Raw genomic sequence first — 12,783 nt, 5'->3', positions numbered from 1 at the left:
TCATCCTCACGAAATCCCTTGGCTTTTCCTTTACTCATCCTTTCCTTTATCTCAGCAATTTCCTTGTCTGTTTTCTGAGCTTCTCTGATCTTATTCATCAAAGTAGACTGAATCTCCAATGCTGCTACAAAACCTCTTGGAACTATTTCCAAACATAGTTCACGAAGATCCTCTGCTAATTTCTTGGGTAACTCTCCGGTCATGAGCGTGTTGACATGGCTCTTGCGGCTCAACGCATCGGCTACTACGTTAGCCTTCCGTGGGTGATAATGCAATCTCATATCATAATCCTTAATGAGCTCCAACCATCTCCTTTGCCTGAGATTCAACTCCTTCTGCGTGAAAATGTACTTCAAACTCTTGTGATCCGTGTACACCTCACAATGGTTTCCGATGAGAAAATGTCTCCATGTCTTCAACGCATGCACTACGGCTGCTAACTCCAAATCATGTGTAGCATAATTCAACTCATGGGGTTTAAGCTGTCGTGAGGCATATGAAACAACTCTTCCCTCCTGCATTAGCACTGCTCCAAGTCCTTGACGAGAAGCGTCGCAATATACTTCATAATCCTTGCGTTGATCTGGCAGAATCAACACTGGCGCTGTAACCAAACGTTTCTTCAATTCCTGTAAACTAGCCTCACATTCCTCAGTCCAAATGAATTTGGTGTCCTTCTTCAACAACTCCGTCATAGGCTTTGCAATCTTCGAGAAATTCTCGATGAATCTCCGGTAATATCCTGCGAGTCCAAGAAAACTCCGGATTTCTCCAACTGTCGTGGATGCTTCCCAATTTGTCACAGTGTTAACCTTGGTGGGATCTACTGCTATTCCTTCTCCGGATATAACATGTCCAAGGAATCCAACTTCCTTTAACCAAAACTCGCACTTGCTGAACTTGGCATATAACTGATGTTCTCTGAGCTTTCCAAGTACCAAACGCAAATGCTCCTTATGCTCTTCTTCATTCTTCGAATAGACCAGAATATCATCAATGAACACTACGACGAACTTATCCAAAAACTCCATAAACACTTTGTTCATCATGTTCATGAAATAGGCAGGTGCGTTAGTCAGGCCAAATGACATAACAGTGTACTCATATAGCCCATACCTTGTGGTAAAAGCTGTCTTGGGTATATCCTGCTCTCGAATCTTCAACTGGTGGTATCCTGATCGCAAATCAATCTTGAAAAATACTTTAGCTCCTTGTAGTCGGTCAAACAGATCATTGATCATCGGCAGTGGGTACTTGTTCTTGATTGTTACTTCATTCAATCCACGATAATCAACAACCATCCTCAACGATCCATCTTTCTTCTCCACAGAAGTACGGGTGATCCCCAAGGTGACGAACTTGGGCGAATATATCCTTTATCCAGTAACTCCTTAATCTGCTTCTTAATTTCTTCCAAATCCTTAGCGGGCATCCTGTACGGTCTCTTAGATATTAGCCCAGTGCCTGGCAAAAGCTCAATCAAAAACTCGATGTCTCTATCCGGTGGCATGCCTGGCAACTCCTCTGGAAATACGCCAGGGAATTCCTTCACCACTGGTACTTCCTCCTGTACAACTCCTGATAAGGAATGCACTTGAGTCCTCTCGGCACATGTCGGGATACATACTTAATCCTTCTTCCTTTTGGGGTAGTAAGCAAAATCGTCTTACTAGCGCAATCGATGTTTCCTCCATACATCGATAGCCAATCCATTCCCAAAATCACATCCAAACCTTGTGACTCCAAAACTATTAGGTCTGAGGGGAAAACATGCCTACCTATGGCCAATGGCAACTGAAAACATCCTTGGCTTGCCATATACTCTGCTCCTGGCGAGGTTACCAACATAGGTGTTCTAAGAACTTTGGTGGGCAACTTAAACTTATCCACAAATCCCCTTGATATGTATGAATGTGATGCACCAGTATCAAAAAGAACGATTGCAGTAAATGACTTAACCAAGAACTTACCTATTACTGCATCAGGCTGTGCTTCAACCTCCTCCACATTAACGTGGTTCACCTGTCCCCTATTGAAAGGGTTCGGCTTCTTCCCCGAGCTTCCATTGCCATTTCCATTCTTTGCTTCTGGACAATCAGTGGCATAATGTCCAGTCTTCTGGCACTTGAAACAGGTAACGTGGCTTAGATCTCTCTTGGCTGGGGTTGATGGGTTGGTACGGTTCTATCCGTTGCTTCCTCCGTTCCCATTGCCATTCTTGGGGCCACTATGATTGTGCGAACTTCCTCCATTGTGATTGTGACCTCCATGGTTATGCTGAAGGTGTCCTCCCGAGTTCGGGGTAAAACGAGGCTTCTGGTGAGCTCCTGTACTGTACTTTCCTTGTCCATACTTCCTCTTACGACTCTCAATCTGCTGCTGCTTCCCTTCAATCATGAGAGCTCTATCTACCAACTCCTGGTAGTTGTTAAAAGTAGCCACCATCAACTGCATGCTCAGCTCATCATTCAGTCCTTCCAGAAACTTCTCCTGCTTAGCTGCATCGGTAGCAACGTCATCTAGGGCATAACGTGCTAACTTACTAAAATCCTCCACATACTGGCCAACGGTACGTCCTCCTTGGCATAAGTTGTGAAACTCACGCTTCTTCATGGCCATAGCTCCTGCTGAAACATGGGCAGTACAGAAAGCTTGCTGAAACTGGTCCCATGTGACAGTGTCAATGGGGTGAGTGGCTGTGTAATTCTCCCACCATGATGCCGCGGGTCCATCAAGCTGATGTGCGGCAAAACGCACTCTCTCCGCATCTGTCCATCTTGCAGTGGTCAGCTCCCTTCCAACCTTGCGGAGCCAATCATCTGCCACAATCGGCTCGGTGCTACTGGAAAACACCGACGGATTCAGCCTAAGAAATCGGGCTAAGTGATCAACAGGTGGTGGTGGTGGTGGGTTGTTGTTGTTGTTGCCTTGGTTTTGAACTAGCACTTGCATCAGGGCATTCTGCTGCTGAATCAACTGAGTGATCTCCGGTGGGAAAACAAATCCGGTGTCGCGTCTCGGAGGCATCTGATGGTTTAGAAAAGATGAGAAAATAGAATAGAATGAGGTCTAGAGGGAAAACACTACCCATATGCACATGAGACAAACACAATCATATCACTCCAATCAATTCAAACAAGGAATACAATCGATTTAACTATCATTACAAAGTGCTTGGACTATAATATATACATGGTGGAATACTACTACTAATTTGGTGGTCTACTAGAAAAATTTCTCAGTCGAAGACTCCATGATATCTGCTCCGGCTTCATCCTCCAAATCATCCTCACTGGGGTCCGAGTCGGTGTCATCAATGATGATGTAATTCTCCAGGCAAGTAGAATCGTCATCATCTCCTCCTGGTGCTGGGTCTCCCATGAAAACTCCTAGCTTCTTTGTCAGGTCGTCATTCTTCTCCACTAGTGCGACGATTTCCTCCATATAATCCTCGCGTGTAGCCTTGAGTTCTTCCTCCAGTTCCATGATCCTAGTCTTTGCCTTCTTCAGTTCTATCATGTCTGCACACATCTGGTTCTCCTGGCGACGAATGTGCTGGTTTAACTCCTGGATGAAAGCTGCAATAGATCTATCCTTCCTGGTACTGATCATCTCCCATTGCTCGTCTCGGCGCCCACAAATATGATAGATAGTATCCTTGATATCATTGTGGTACACTTCTCCAATGCGTCCCATGGTGATGTGGGCTGCCATGCTCTTTCCTAGACTCCAGGTTGGTGCATCAAAGGAAAACTCTATGGGCTCAGTGATTGGCGTGAACGTCCTTCCTAGAACTTGAACTTGAATCATCCAGCGCTCCTCTTCTGGTAGTGTGGCGTTGTAGGTTCCGTTGAAGCTTGGTATTCCGATGTTCAGGTACTTAGTAACTTCCTTCAAGTGTCGTCCAAAAGGTGTATCCTCATCTGGTTGCGCGAACTTGTTCCTTGCATCCGCCATCCTAAAAGAGTGGAAGAAAGGAGAGGAGTCAGAAATGAGAAGAGAGTAGTGATCTAGGGCTTTAGCTTAGTGGTCGTGTCCTACAGTCAGTGTGTGCTCTGATACCATCTCTGTAGCGACCAGACCTCAAATAGTCTAGTCTCTGTGCATCAGTGTCATCCCTGGATCGGTAATGCTGACACGCACAGTACTTTGAAGGATTTATAACAGAGTAGCAATCACACACTTATTACATCGAATAGTTCAAGAGAACTCAATACAATAAATATGGCTTAAGGCCATCTAAAATACGATAACAGCGGAAGGCTTGGAAGATAAAGCGAGTCCATCAACTCCAACGGCATCACTGAGTATAAGACCACGACCTAAGGCTCCTTACTCGTCGTCTGAAAAGTCTGCAACATGATACGTTGCAGCCCGAAAACGGGTCAGCACATGGAATATGTTGGCAAAGTAACACATAGAGAGTAATGAACAAAATAATGCTATCACTACATGCATATTTGGCTGGTCGAAAGCTCTATGGTTACAGTTTTGCGAAAAGCCAATTTTTCCCTACCACAAAGGAATAAATTTTATTTAACTATCATGGTGGTTGTTAAACATTGACAAGGTACCTCCAACTCAATCCCAATTAAGAACGTGATTAACCCAATCAAATTAAATTAAGTAACATGATGATGAGATTCACATGATAATCCAAGAACTAGATACTCAAGATGTCCATAACCGGGGACACGGCTAATCATGATTAGTTTGTACACTATGCAGAGGTTTGTGCACTTTTCCCCAAAAGACTCGATCGCCTCCGCTTGATTTCTCGCACTACATGGTGTTTGAGAAATGGATGACCGAGACACAGTCTTTCAGAAACACTACTCTTTACTCCGGGTGGACAGTTACACCTACTTTCCCCTACATCTGCTAGCCCACCTCTTCAAGAGGTCATGTAACCTACTGAACTATGCTAGAGCCCATAATAGCTTGTGGCTGCACACGGAAGTTTCTAGCATGAATAATCTCATGATCCCTTTGAGTCTGGGTGGCGGTCCATAGGATGATCACACGGGTACTCCGGGATATCCAAAAATACAGGCAACACTAGTTTCTCCAGGTGCCTCAATCCACCCAGATGTAAATTAAAGTAGCCACCTTAAGTTGAACCATAAATTAATAATCTCACATCTGTGATGAAGAATTCACTCAAACCCAATCCACGTCTACGAGCATAGCATAGCAATATAAGCAGACGTAGAAGTAACTCCCAAAGGTTTGATAGTAAACAGGACAATAGGTACTACCTCATCTACTTCCCAAAACCCACATACTAATCAGATCCTAATCATGCAACTCTTTGAGGATTGATCTAATGCAATAAAACTGGGTGATGAAAAGTATGATCAAAGTGTTACTTGCCTTGCTGATGATCCGTGAAACCTAGAGACTCGTAGTAGCACGCTTCGCACTCCGGGTACTCTATCGCAAACAAACAATACATACATAAGAAATCAAGCAAGGGTGCACGAAAAAAACTCAAAATAAGAGATCTAACCAGAAAGTTCAACTTAAGAACTCCGGTTTGCAAAAAGAATCAATTCAAACGAAGCAACGAAGGTCAAACGGCGAAAGAAACAAGCTTCGGTTACTAATCTGGATCTAAGTCAAATTTTACAGTAGCAAAAACTTGTTTGAGTTGGTTAAACGGAAAGAGAATTTCGAGACGAAACTCTAGGCGCTTGAATCGCCGGATTCCGATAAACGAGCGAAAAGTTATACTAAAATGAAAAATAGATCGGAAATCGCCATCAGGAATAATCGCGGAAAATCCAAGAAAAAGAAAAACTGATGAACAGGCTAACGATCAAACGTTCGCTGTCTGTAGAAAAAAACAAAAACCGTTCGTTAAAATGAACGAACGAACGGGCGTTCGCTATTTAACTAAACCGGAAAAAAAATAAACCGATCTAATAAAAAAAACGCATCTCGGTTTCGAAATAAAACCGAACGGTTTTTCGAGAAAAACCGGCGGCTCCCTCGGTTCGCGTGACGGCGGCGGCGGCGAGCGGCTCTGGCGGGTGGCGGCGTCGGGCGAGAGGCGGCGGGGCTCCGGCGGGCGGCGGCGGACGGCGGCGGGGCTCCGGCGGGTGGCGGGTCGGGCGGTGGGGCGACGCGGGCGGCGGCGCGGGCGGCGGCTAGGGTTTCGGGGCGGCGGCGACTTGGGCTGAGGCGGGGCTCGGGCCGTGGCTTTAAAGGCTGGCCGGGCGGAGGTGTCCGGGTCGGACACGGCCCGTAAGGCGGTTGACTTTTTTTTAAAAAAAAAAATAATTCGGACGTGCAGAAAAAGTAAGAAAAGAAATAATAAACGGACTCCAAAAATCTTGAAATAAATTTCCCCCATCCTCTAAAAATAAGCCGGACAAGATGAACATTTATTTGGGCCTAAAATGCAATTTGAAAAACACGTATTTTTCCTAATTCGAATAAAATCAAATAAAATCCAAATAAAATCAAATATTTGTTTTAAATATTTTTCCTCCAATATTTCATTATTTGTGGAGAAGTCATTTTATCCCCTCTCATATTTTTTTTTGACTGGGCCCTCTCATATATTTTGATATGAAATATTTTCGGAGAGAAAAATAATTAAAACAAATGATCCTATTTTCAAAATTTGAGAAAACCCAAATATGAAAATAACGAAATCCCCAACTCTCTCCGTGGGTCCTTGAGTTGCGTGAAATTTCTAGGATCGCAAATAAAAATGCAATAAAATATGATATGCATGATGATCTAATGTATAACATTCCAAATTGAAAATTTGGGATGTTACACGTTGATACGCCTAGTTGATGTGAGATTATCTCTTCCTTTTTTGTCTTCTCCACAACCACCATTCTATTCCACATATAGTGTTATGTCCATGGCTCACGCTCATGTATTGCGTGAAGATTGAAAATTTTTGAGAACACTAAAAGTATGAAACAATTGCTTGGCTTGTCATCGGGGTTGTGCATGATTTAAATACTTTGTGTGGTGAAGATAGAGCATAGCCAGACTATATGATTTTGTAGGGATAACTTTCTTTGGCCATGTTATTTTGAGAAGACATGATTGCTTAGTTAGTATGCTTGAAGTATTATTATTTTTATGTCAATATTAAACTTTTGTCTTGAATCTTTCGGATCTGAATATTCATACCACAATTAAGAGAATTACATTGAAATTATGCCAAGTAGCATTCCACATCAAAATTTTGTTTTTATCATTTACCTACTCGAGGACGAGCAGGAATTAAGCTTGGGTATGCTTGATACGTCTCCAACGTATCTATAATTTTTGATTGTTCCATGCTATATTATATTCTGTTTTGGACATTAATGGGCTTTATTATACACTTTTATATTAATTTTGGGGCTAACCTATTAACCAGAGGCCCAGCCCAGAATTGCTTTTTTTTGCCTATTTCAGAGTTTCGCAGAAAAATAATATCAAAGGGAGTCCAAACGGAATGAAACCTTCGGGAACGTGATTTTTGAAACGAACGTGATCCAGAGGACTTGGACCCTACGTCAAGACATCAACCATGAGGGCACGAGGTAGGGGGGCGCGCCCTCCACCCTCGTGGGCCCCACGTTGCTCCACCGACGTACTTCTTCCTCCTATATATACCTACGTACCCCAAACTACCAGATACGGAGCCAAAAACCTAATTCCACCGTCGCAACCTTCTGTACCCGTGAGATCCCATCTTGGGGCCTTTTTCGGAGCTCCGCCGGAGGGGGCATCGATCACGGAGGGCTTCTACATCAACACCATAGCCTCTCTGATGATGTGTGAGTAGTTTACCTCAGACCTTCGGGTCCATAGTTATTAGCTAGATGGCTTCTTCTCCCTTTTTGGATCTCAATACAATGTTCTCCCCTCTCTCTCGTGGAGATCTATTCGATGTAATCTTCTTTTGCGGTGTGTTTGTTGAGACCGATGAATTGTGGGTTTATGATCAAATTTATCTATGAACAATATTTGAATCTTCTCTGAATTCTTTTATGTATGATTGGTTATCTTTGCAAGTCTCTTCGAATTATCAGTTTGGTTTGGCCTACTAGATTGATCTTTCGTGCAATGGGAGAAGTGCTTAGCTTTGGGTTCAATCTTGCGGTGTCCTTTCCCAGTGACAGTAGGGCCAGCAAGGCACGTATTGTATTGTTGCCATCGAGGATAACAAGATAGGGTTTATATCATATTGCATGAGTTTATCCCTCTACATCATGTCATCTTACTTAAAGCGTTACTCTGTTCTTTTGAACTTAATACTCTAGATGCATGCTGGATAGCGGTCGATGTGTGGAGTAATAGTAGTAGATGCAGGCAGGAGTCGGTCTACTTGTCTCGGACGTGATGCCTATATACATGATCATACCTAGATATTCTCATACTATGCTCAATTCTGTCAATTGCTCAACAGTAATTTGTTCACCCACCGTAATACTTATGCTCATGAGAGAAGCCACTAGTGAAACCTATGGCCCCCAGGTCTATTTTCCATCATATTAATCTTCCAACAACAAGCTATTTCCATTGCCTTTTATTTTGCTTTTATTTTACTTTGCATCTTTATCATAAAAATACAAAACATATTATCTTATCATATCTATCAGATCTCACTCTCGTAAGTGACCGTGAAGGGATTGACAACCCCTTTATTGCGTTGGTTGCGAGGATTTATTTGTTTGTGTAGGTGCGAGGGACTTGTGCATGGCCTCCTACTGGATTGATACCTTGGTTCTCAAAAACTGAGGGAAATACTTACGCTACTTTGCTGCATCACCCTTTCCTCTTCAAGGGAAAACCAACGCAGTGCTCAAGAGGTAGCACCACACCTGGAGATTAATTATCTGCAGCAAGTGATCAGTAGCAAAGTAGTATGATAGTTTTGATAGCAGTAGCAACAACAATAGTAATGGTAACAGTGATAGCAGTAATTTTGTAACAACTGCAACAGTAATGATAGCAGTAGTAACTTAGCAAGAACTATATGTTGGACAATCGTAGGCATTGGATCGGCGATTTGTGACTATAACTTGCAAGATCGGATCTAGAACATAGATATAATGGTGATAACATAAACGGTTCAGATCTGAAATCATGGCACCCGTCCCCAAAGTGACAAGCATTAAGCATGGCAAAGTCATAGCAACATCAATCTCAGAACATAGTGGATACTAGGGATCAAGCCCTAACAAAACTAACTAGATTACATGATGAATCTCATCCAACTCCTCACCGACCAGCGAGCCTACAAAGGAATTACTCACACCCGGTGGGGAGCATCATGGAATTGGCGATGGAGAAGGGTTGGTGATGACGAAGATCGAAGATCCCCCTCTTCGGATCCCCAAACGGACTCCGGATCTGGCCTCCCAATGAAGAACTGGAGACGGCAATGGCTCCATCTCGTGGAATGCGATAATTCTTTCTCCCTAATTTCTTTTCTGAAATAATGTGATTTTATAGCGTCGGTTTCAGGGTCTACGGGGCCACCAGGTGGGGACAACGCACCTGGGCATGCCTGGAGGGGGGCGCACCCTGGTGGGTTGTGCCCACCCAGGTGCCCCCCTCCGGTGGTTCTTGGCTCTAGAAATTTTCTTTTATTATATAAAAAATCCTCACAAAGTTTCGTTCCATTTCGAGAACTTTTATTTCTGCACAAAAAACAACACCATGGTAGTTATGCTGAAAACAGCGCCAGTCCGGGTTAGTTTCGTTTAAATCATGCAAATTAGAGTCCAAAACAAGAGGAAAATCGTTAGGAAAAGTAGATATGACGGAGACGTATCAATGGGCCCGATGAAACAAAAACAACCTTCATCACCCCTTTTGGGTGTTTTTGCTGTGTCACCATGCCATTCGGTTTGAAAAATGTTGGTGCTACGTTCATGCGCATGATCCAGAAGTTCCTGCTCACTCAGATCAGTCGGAATGTCGAGGCTTACATGGATGACATCATGGTCAAGTCACGCAAAGGTTCCAACCTGCTGGCTGATCTCGCTGAAACCTTCGCCAATCAAGATACGATATTAAGTTGAACCCGTCCAAGTGCACCTTTGGGGTGCCTGGAGGTAAATTACTCGGTTTCCTCGTTTCCGAACAAGGGATAGATGCCAATCCTGAGAAGATCAGTGCAACTGTCCGAATGAAATGCCCTGTGTGTGTGCATGACGTCCAGAAGCTCACAAGTTGTCTCGCGACACTGAGTCAGTTCATTTCTCGCCTCGGTGAGAAGGCACTGCCTCTTTACCGACTGATGAAGAAGACCGGTAAATTCGAGTGGACCCCGAAGCTGAAGCAGTGTTTGTTGAGATCAAAGCCCTGCTCTCCACCCAGTTGGTGCATGCTGCTCCGAACAACAAAGAGCCTCTTCTATTGTACATTGTGGCCACTGGTCAAGTTGTCAGCACACTGCTCACAATGGAACGGGAGGAAGAAGGCAAGGCCTATAAAGTCCAAAGACCTGTGTATTATGTCTCTGAGGTTTTAACTCCGTCCAAGCAGAGGTATCCTCATTATCAGAAGCTAGTCTATGAAATTTACTTGACAACCAAGAAAGTTGCACATTATTTTCAAGACCATTCGGTTTCAGTCGTCAGTGATGCCCCATTGTCTAAAATCATGAATAATCGGGACGCAACTAGTCGAGTGGCTAAGTGGGCTATTGAACATCTCCCTTTTGACATTAAGTTTGAGGCAAAGAAAGCGATCAAGTCCCAAGCACTGGCAGATTTCTTAGCTGAGTGGATTGAGCAGCAGCAGCCGACTCAGATTCACTCGGAGCATTGGACTATGTTTTTTGATGGTTCTAAAATGCTGAATGGTTCCGGTGCTGGAGTGGTCCTTTTGTCACCTAGAGGCGATCGGCTCAGTTATGTCCTCCAAATCCACATCGATTCCTCCAATAACGAGGTCGAGTATGAAGCACTCCTCTACGTGTTGGCCATCTCACTCGGCGTCCGTCTCCTGATGGTCTACGGTGACTTGGATTTGGTGGTCAATCATGTGATGAAGGAGTGGGATGTTAGAAACCCTGCCATGACAGGATACTGCAATGCAGTAAGGAAGTTAGAGAAAAGTTCGAGGGTTTAGAGCTTCACCACATTCCCCGACTCAAAAATCAAGCAGCTGACGATCTGGCAAAGATAGGTTCCACTCGGAAGCCTATCCCCAGCAATGTGTTTATTGAACACATCCATTCCCCATCGGTGCAGGAAGATCCTTTCACTGAAGAGCCTCCCCAGGCAAAAATTCCCACCGATCCGACTGAAATTGAGATCCCTGCTGTTATTAACTTGGTGATGGAGATCTTGGTAATTACCCCTGACTGGACTGTGCCGTACATTGCATATTTACTCAGGAAGGAGCTCCCAGAGGATGAGGTTGAGGCATGTCAGATTGTCCGCAGATCCAAGGCATTCACAGTAATAGATAGACTGCTTTACAGAGAGAGTGTCACAGGCGTGGCCCAACGATGTATTTCCCCAGAAGAGGGTTGACTGATCTTGGAAGAAATCCACTCGAGGACCTGTGGTCATCATGCGTCCTCTCGGACAATTTTAGCCAAAGCATATCGAGCTGGATTCTACTGGCCACGAGCCAATGAAGCAGCTAAGGAGATCGTTGAGCGTTGTGAAGGATGCCAATTTTACTCAAACATGTCCCATAAGCCTGCATCTGCACTAAAAACCATTCCACTTGTCTGGCCATTTGCCATATGGGGATTGGACATGATTGGACGACTCAGGACAGGCAGGAGCGGCTTCACCCATTTGCTCATTGCAGTCAACAAATTTACAAAGTGGATCGAAGACAAGATGATCAAGAAGCTAGATTCCCGCACGACCGTCAAGTTCATAAAAGAGTTGATATTCCGATATGGAGTCCCGCACAGCATCACCAGAGACAATGGCTCAAACTTCAATTCAGAGGAATTCAGAGAGTGCTACGCTTCCCAGGGCACTCGGGTGGACTACGCATCCGTTGCGCACCCGCAGTCGAATGGTCAAGCTGAGAGAGCAAATGGTCTCATCCTCCAAGGGTTAAAATCTCGACTCATGCATGACCTCGAGCATGCAACTGGAGCTTGGGTAATAGAATTGGCGTCTGTTCTGTGGGGTTTGAGGACGACTCCCAACCGATGAACCAATCGAACTCCTTTCTTCATGGTGTATCGGGATGGAGCTGTACTGCCTAGTGATCTCTTTCACAATGCACCCCGAGTGGAACTCTATTCAAAGGCTGAAGCAGAGCAAGCACGACAGGATGCCGTTGACCTTTTGGAAGAAGAGCGAGAGATGGCCCTGATTCGGTCGACTATTTATCAGCAAGATCTTCATCGATTCCATGCAAGAAACGTCAGAGGTCGAGCATTTCAAGAGGGAGACCTCGTGTAAGTGCATCTAGTGCCACCCCTAGTTGGTTTTGGAGTATTGACGACAAACCTGGTTGAGGGACTAATGTGTTTGTGAGAATTGCAGGATAACACAGGTAGTAGTCCCTCATTGATTCAGTTTACCTACCGGAGATGACCCCTAAAAATGTGTGAAGACATTGAAGACAATGGTGGTGTGTGAAGATATTCACAACAAATATTATGGCTTGAGAAGACATTCACGTGAAGACTATGGAGTGCGAAGACATAGTTGTTTCGTAGGTTCCTTTTCTTCTTTGTTGAGTCATAGGAACCACCGTACTGTTAAGTGGGGTCCAAGTGAACAAAGTCAGAGTGACTAAAGTGATGCTCAACCAAATCCTATGTCTTTGAGCGAAGACAAT

At 44.3% G+C, this 12,783-nt stretch overlaps 1 protein-coding gene across 1 annotated transcript; it reads left to right on the top strand.

Annotated features, from left to right (window-relative positions):
* Positions 1-9,857: 9,857 nt before the first annotated feature.
* On the top strand, positions 9,858-12,149 carry LOC141027249 (uncharacterized). The gene is made up of 4 exons (XM_073504238.1): positions 9,858-9,981; positions 10,598-11,064; positions 11,220-11,397; positions 11,569-12,149. Exons 1-4 carry the CDS (start codon positions 9,858-9,860, stop codon positions 12,147-12,149), a joined length of 1,350 nt encoding a protein of 449 aa, XP_073360339.1.
* Positions 12,150-12,783: the final 634 nt, after the last annotated feature.

This window comes from Aegilops tauschii, chromosome 7, assembly GCF_002575655.3.
Source record: "Aegilops tauschii subsp. strangulata cultivar AL8/78 chromosome 7, Aet v6.0, whole genome shotgun sequence".
NCBI lineage: Eukaryota > Viridiplantae > Streptophyta > Magnoliopsida > Poales > Poaceae > Aegilops > Aegilops tauschii.
The sequence above is the reverse complement of the archived record's forward strand: the minus strand, read 5'-3'. Positions and strand labels throughout refer to the sequence as shown.

Excerpts from the sequence above, each read along its gene's own strand:
- LOC141027249 (XM_073504238.1), top strand. The coding sequence starts at position 9,858 with ATGCCATTCGGTTTGAAAAATGTTGGTGCTACGTTCATGCGCATGATC. Across the intron at positions 9,982-10,597 it reads CATGGTCAAGTCACGCAAAG|TCGTCAGTGATGCCCCATTG; the intron begins GTTCCAACCTGC and ends ATTCGGTTTCAG. Across the intron at positions 11,065-11,219 it reads TGACAGGATACTGCAATGCA|GAAGATCCTTTCACTGAAGA; the intron begins GTAAGGAAGTTA and ends CCATCGGTGCAG.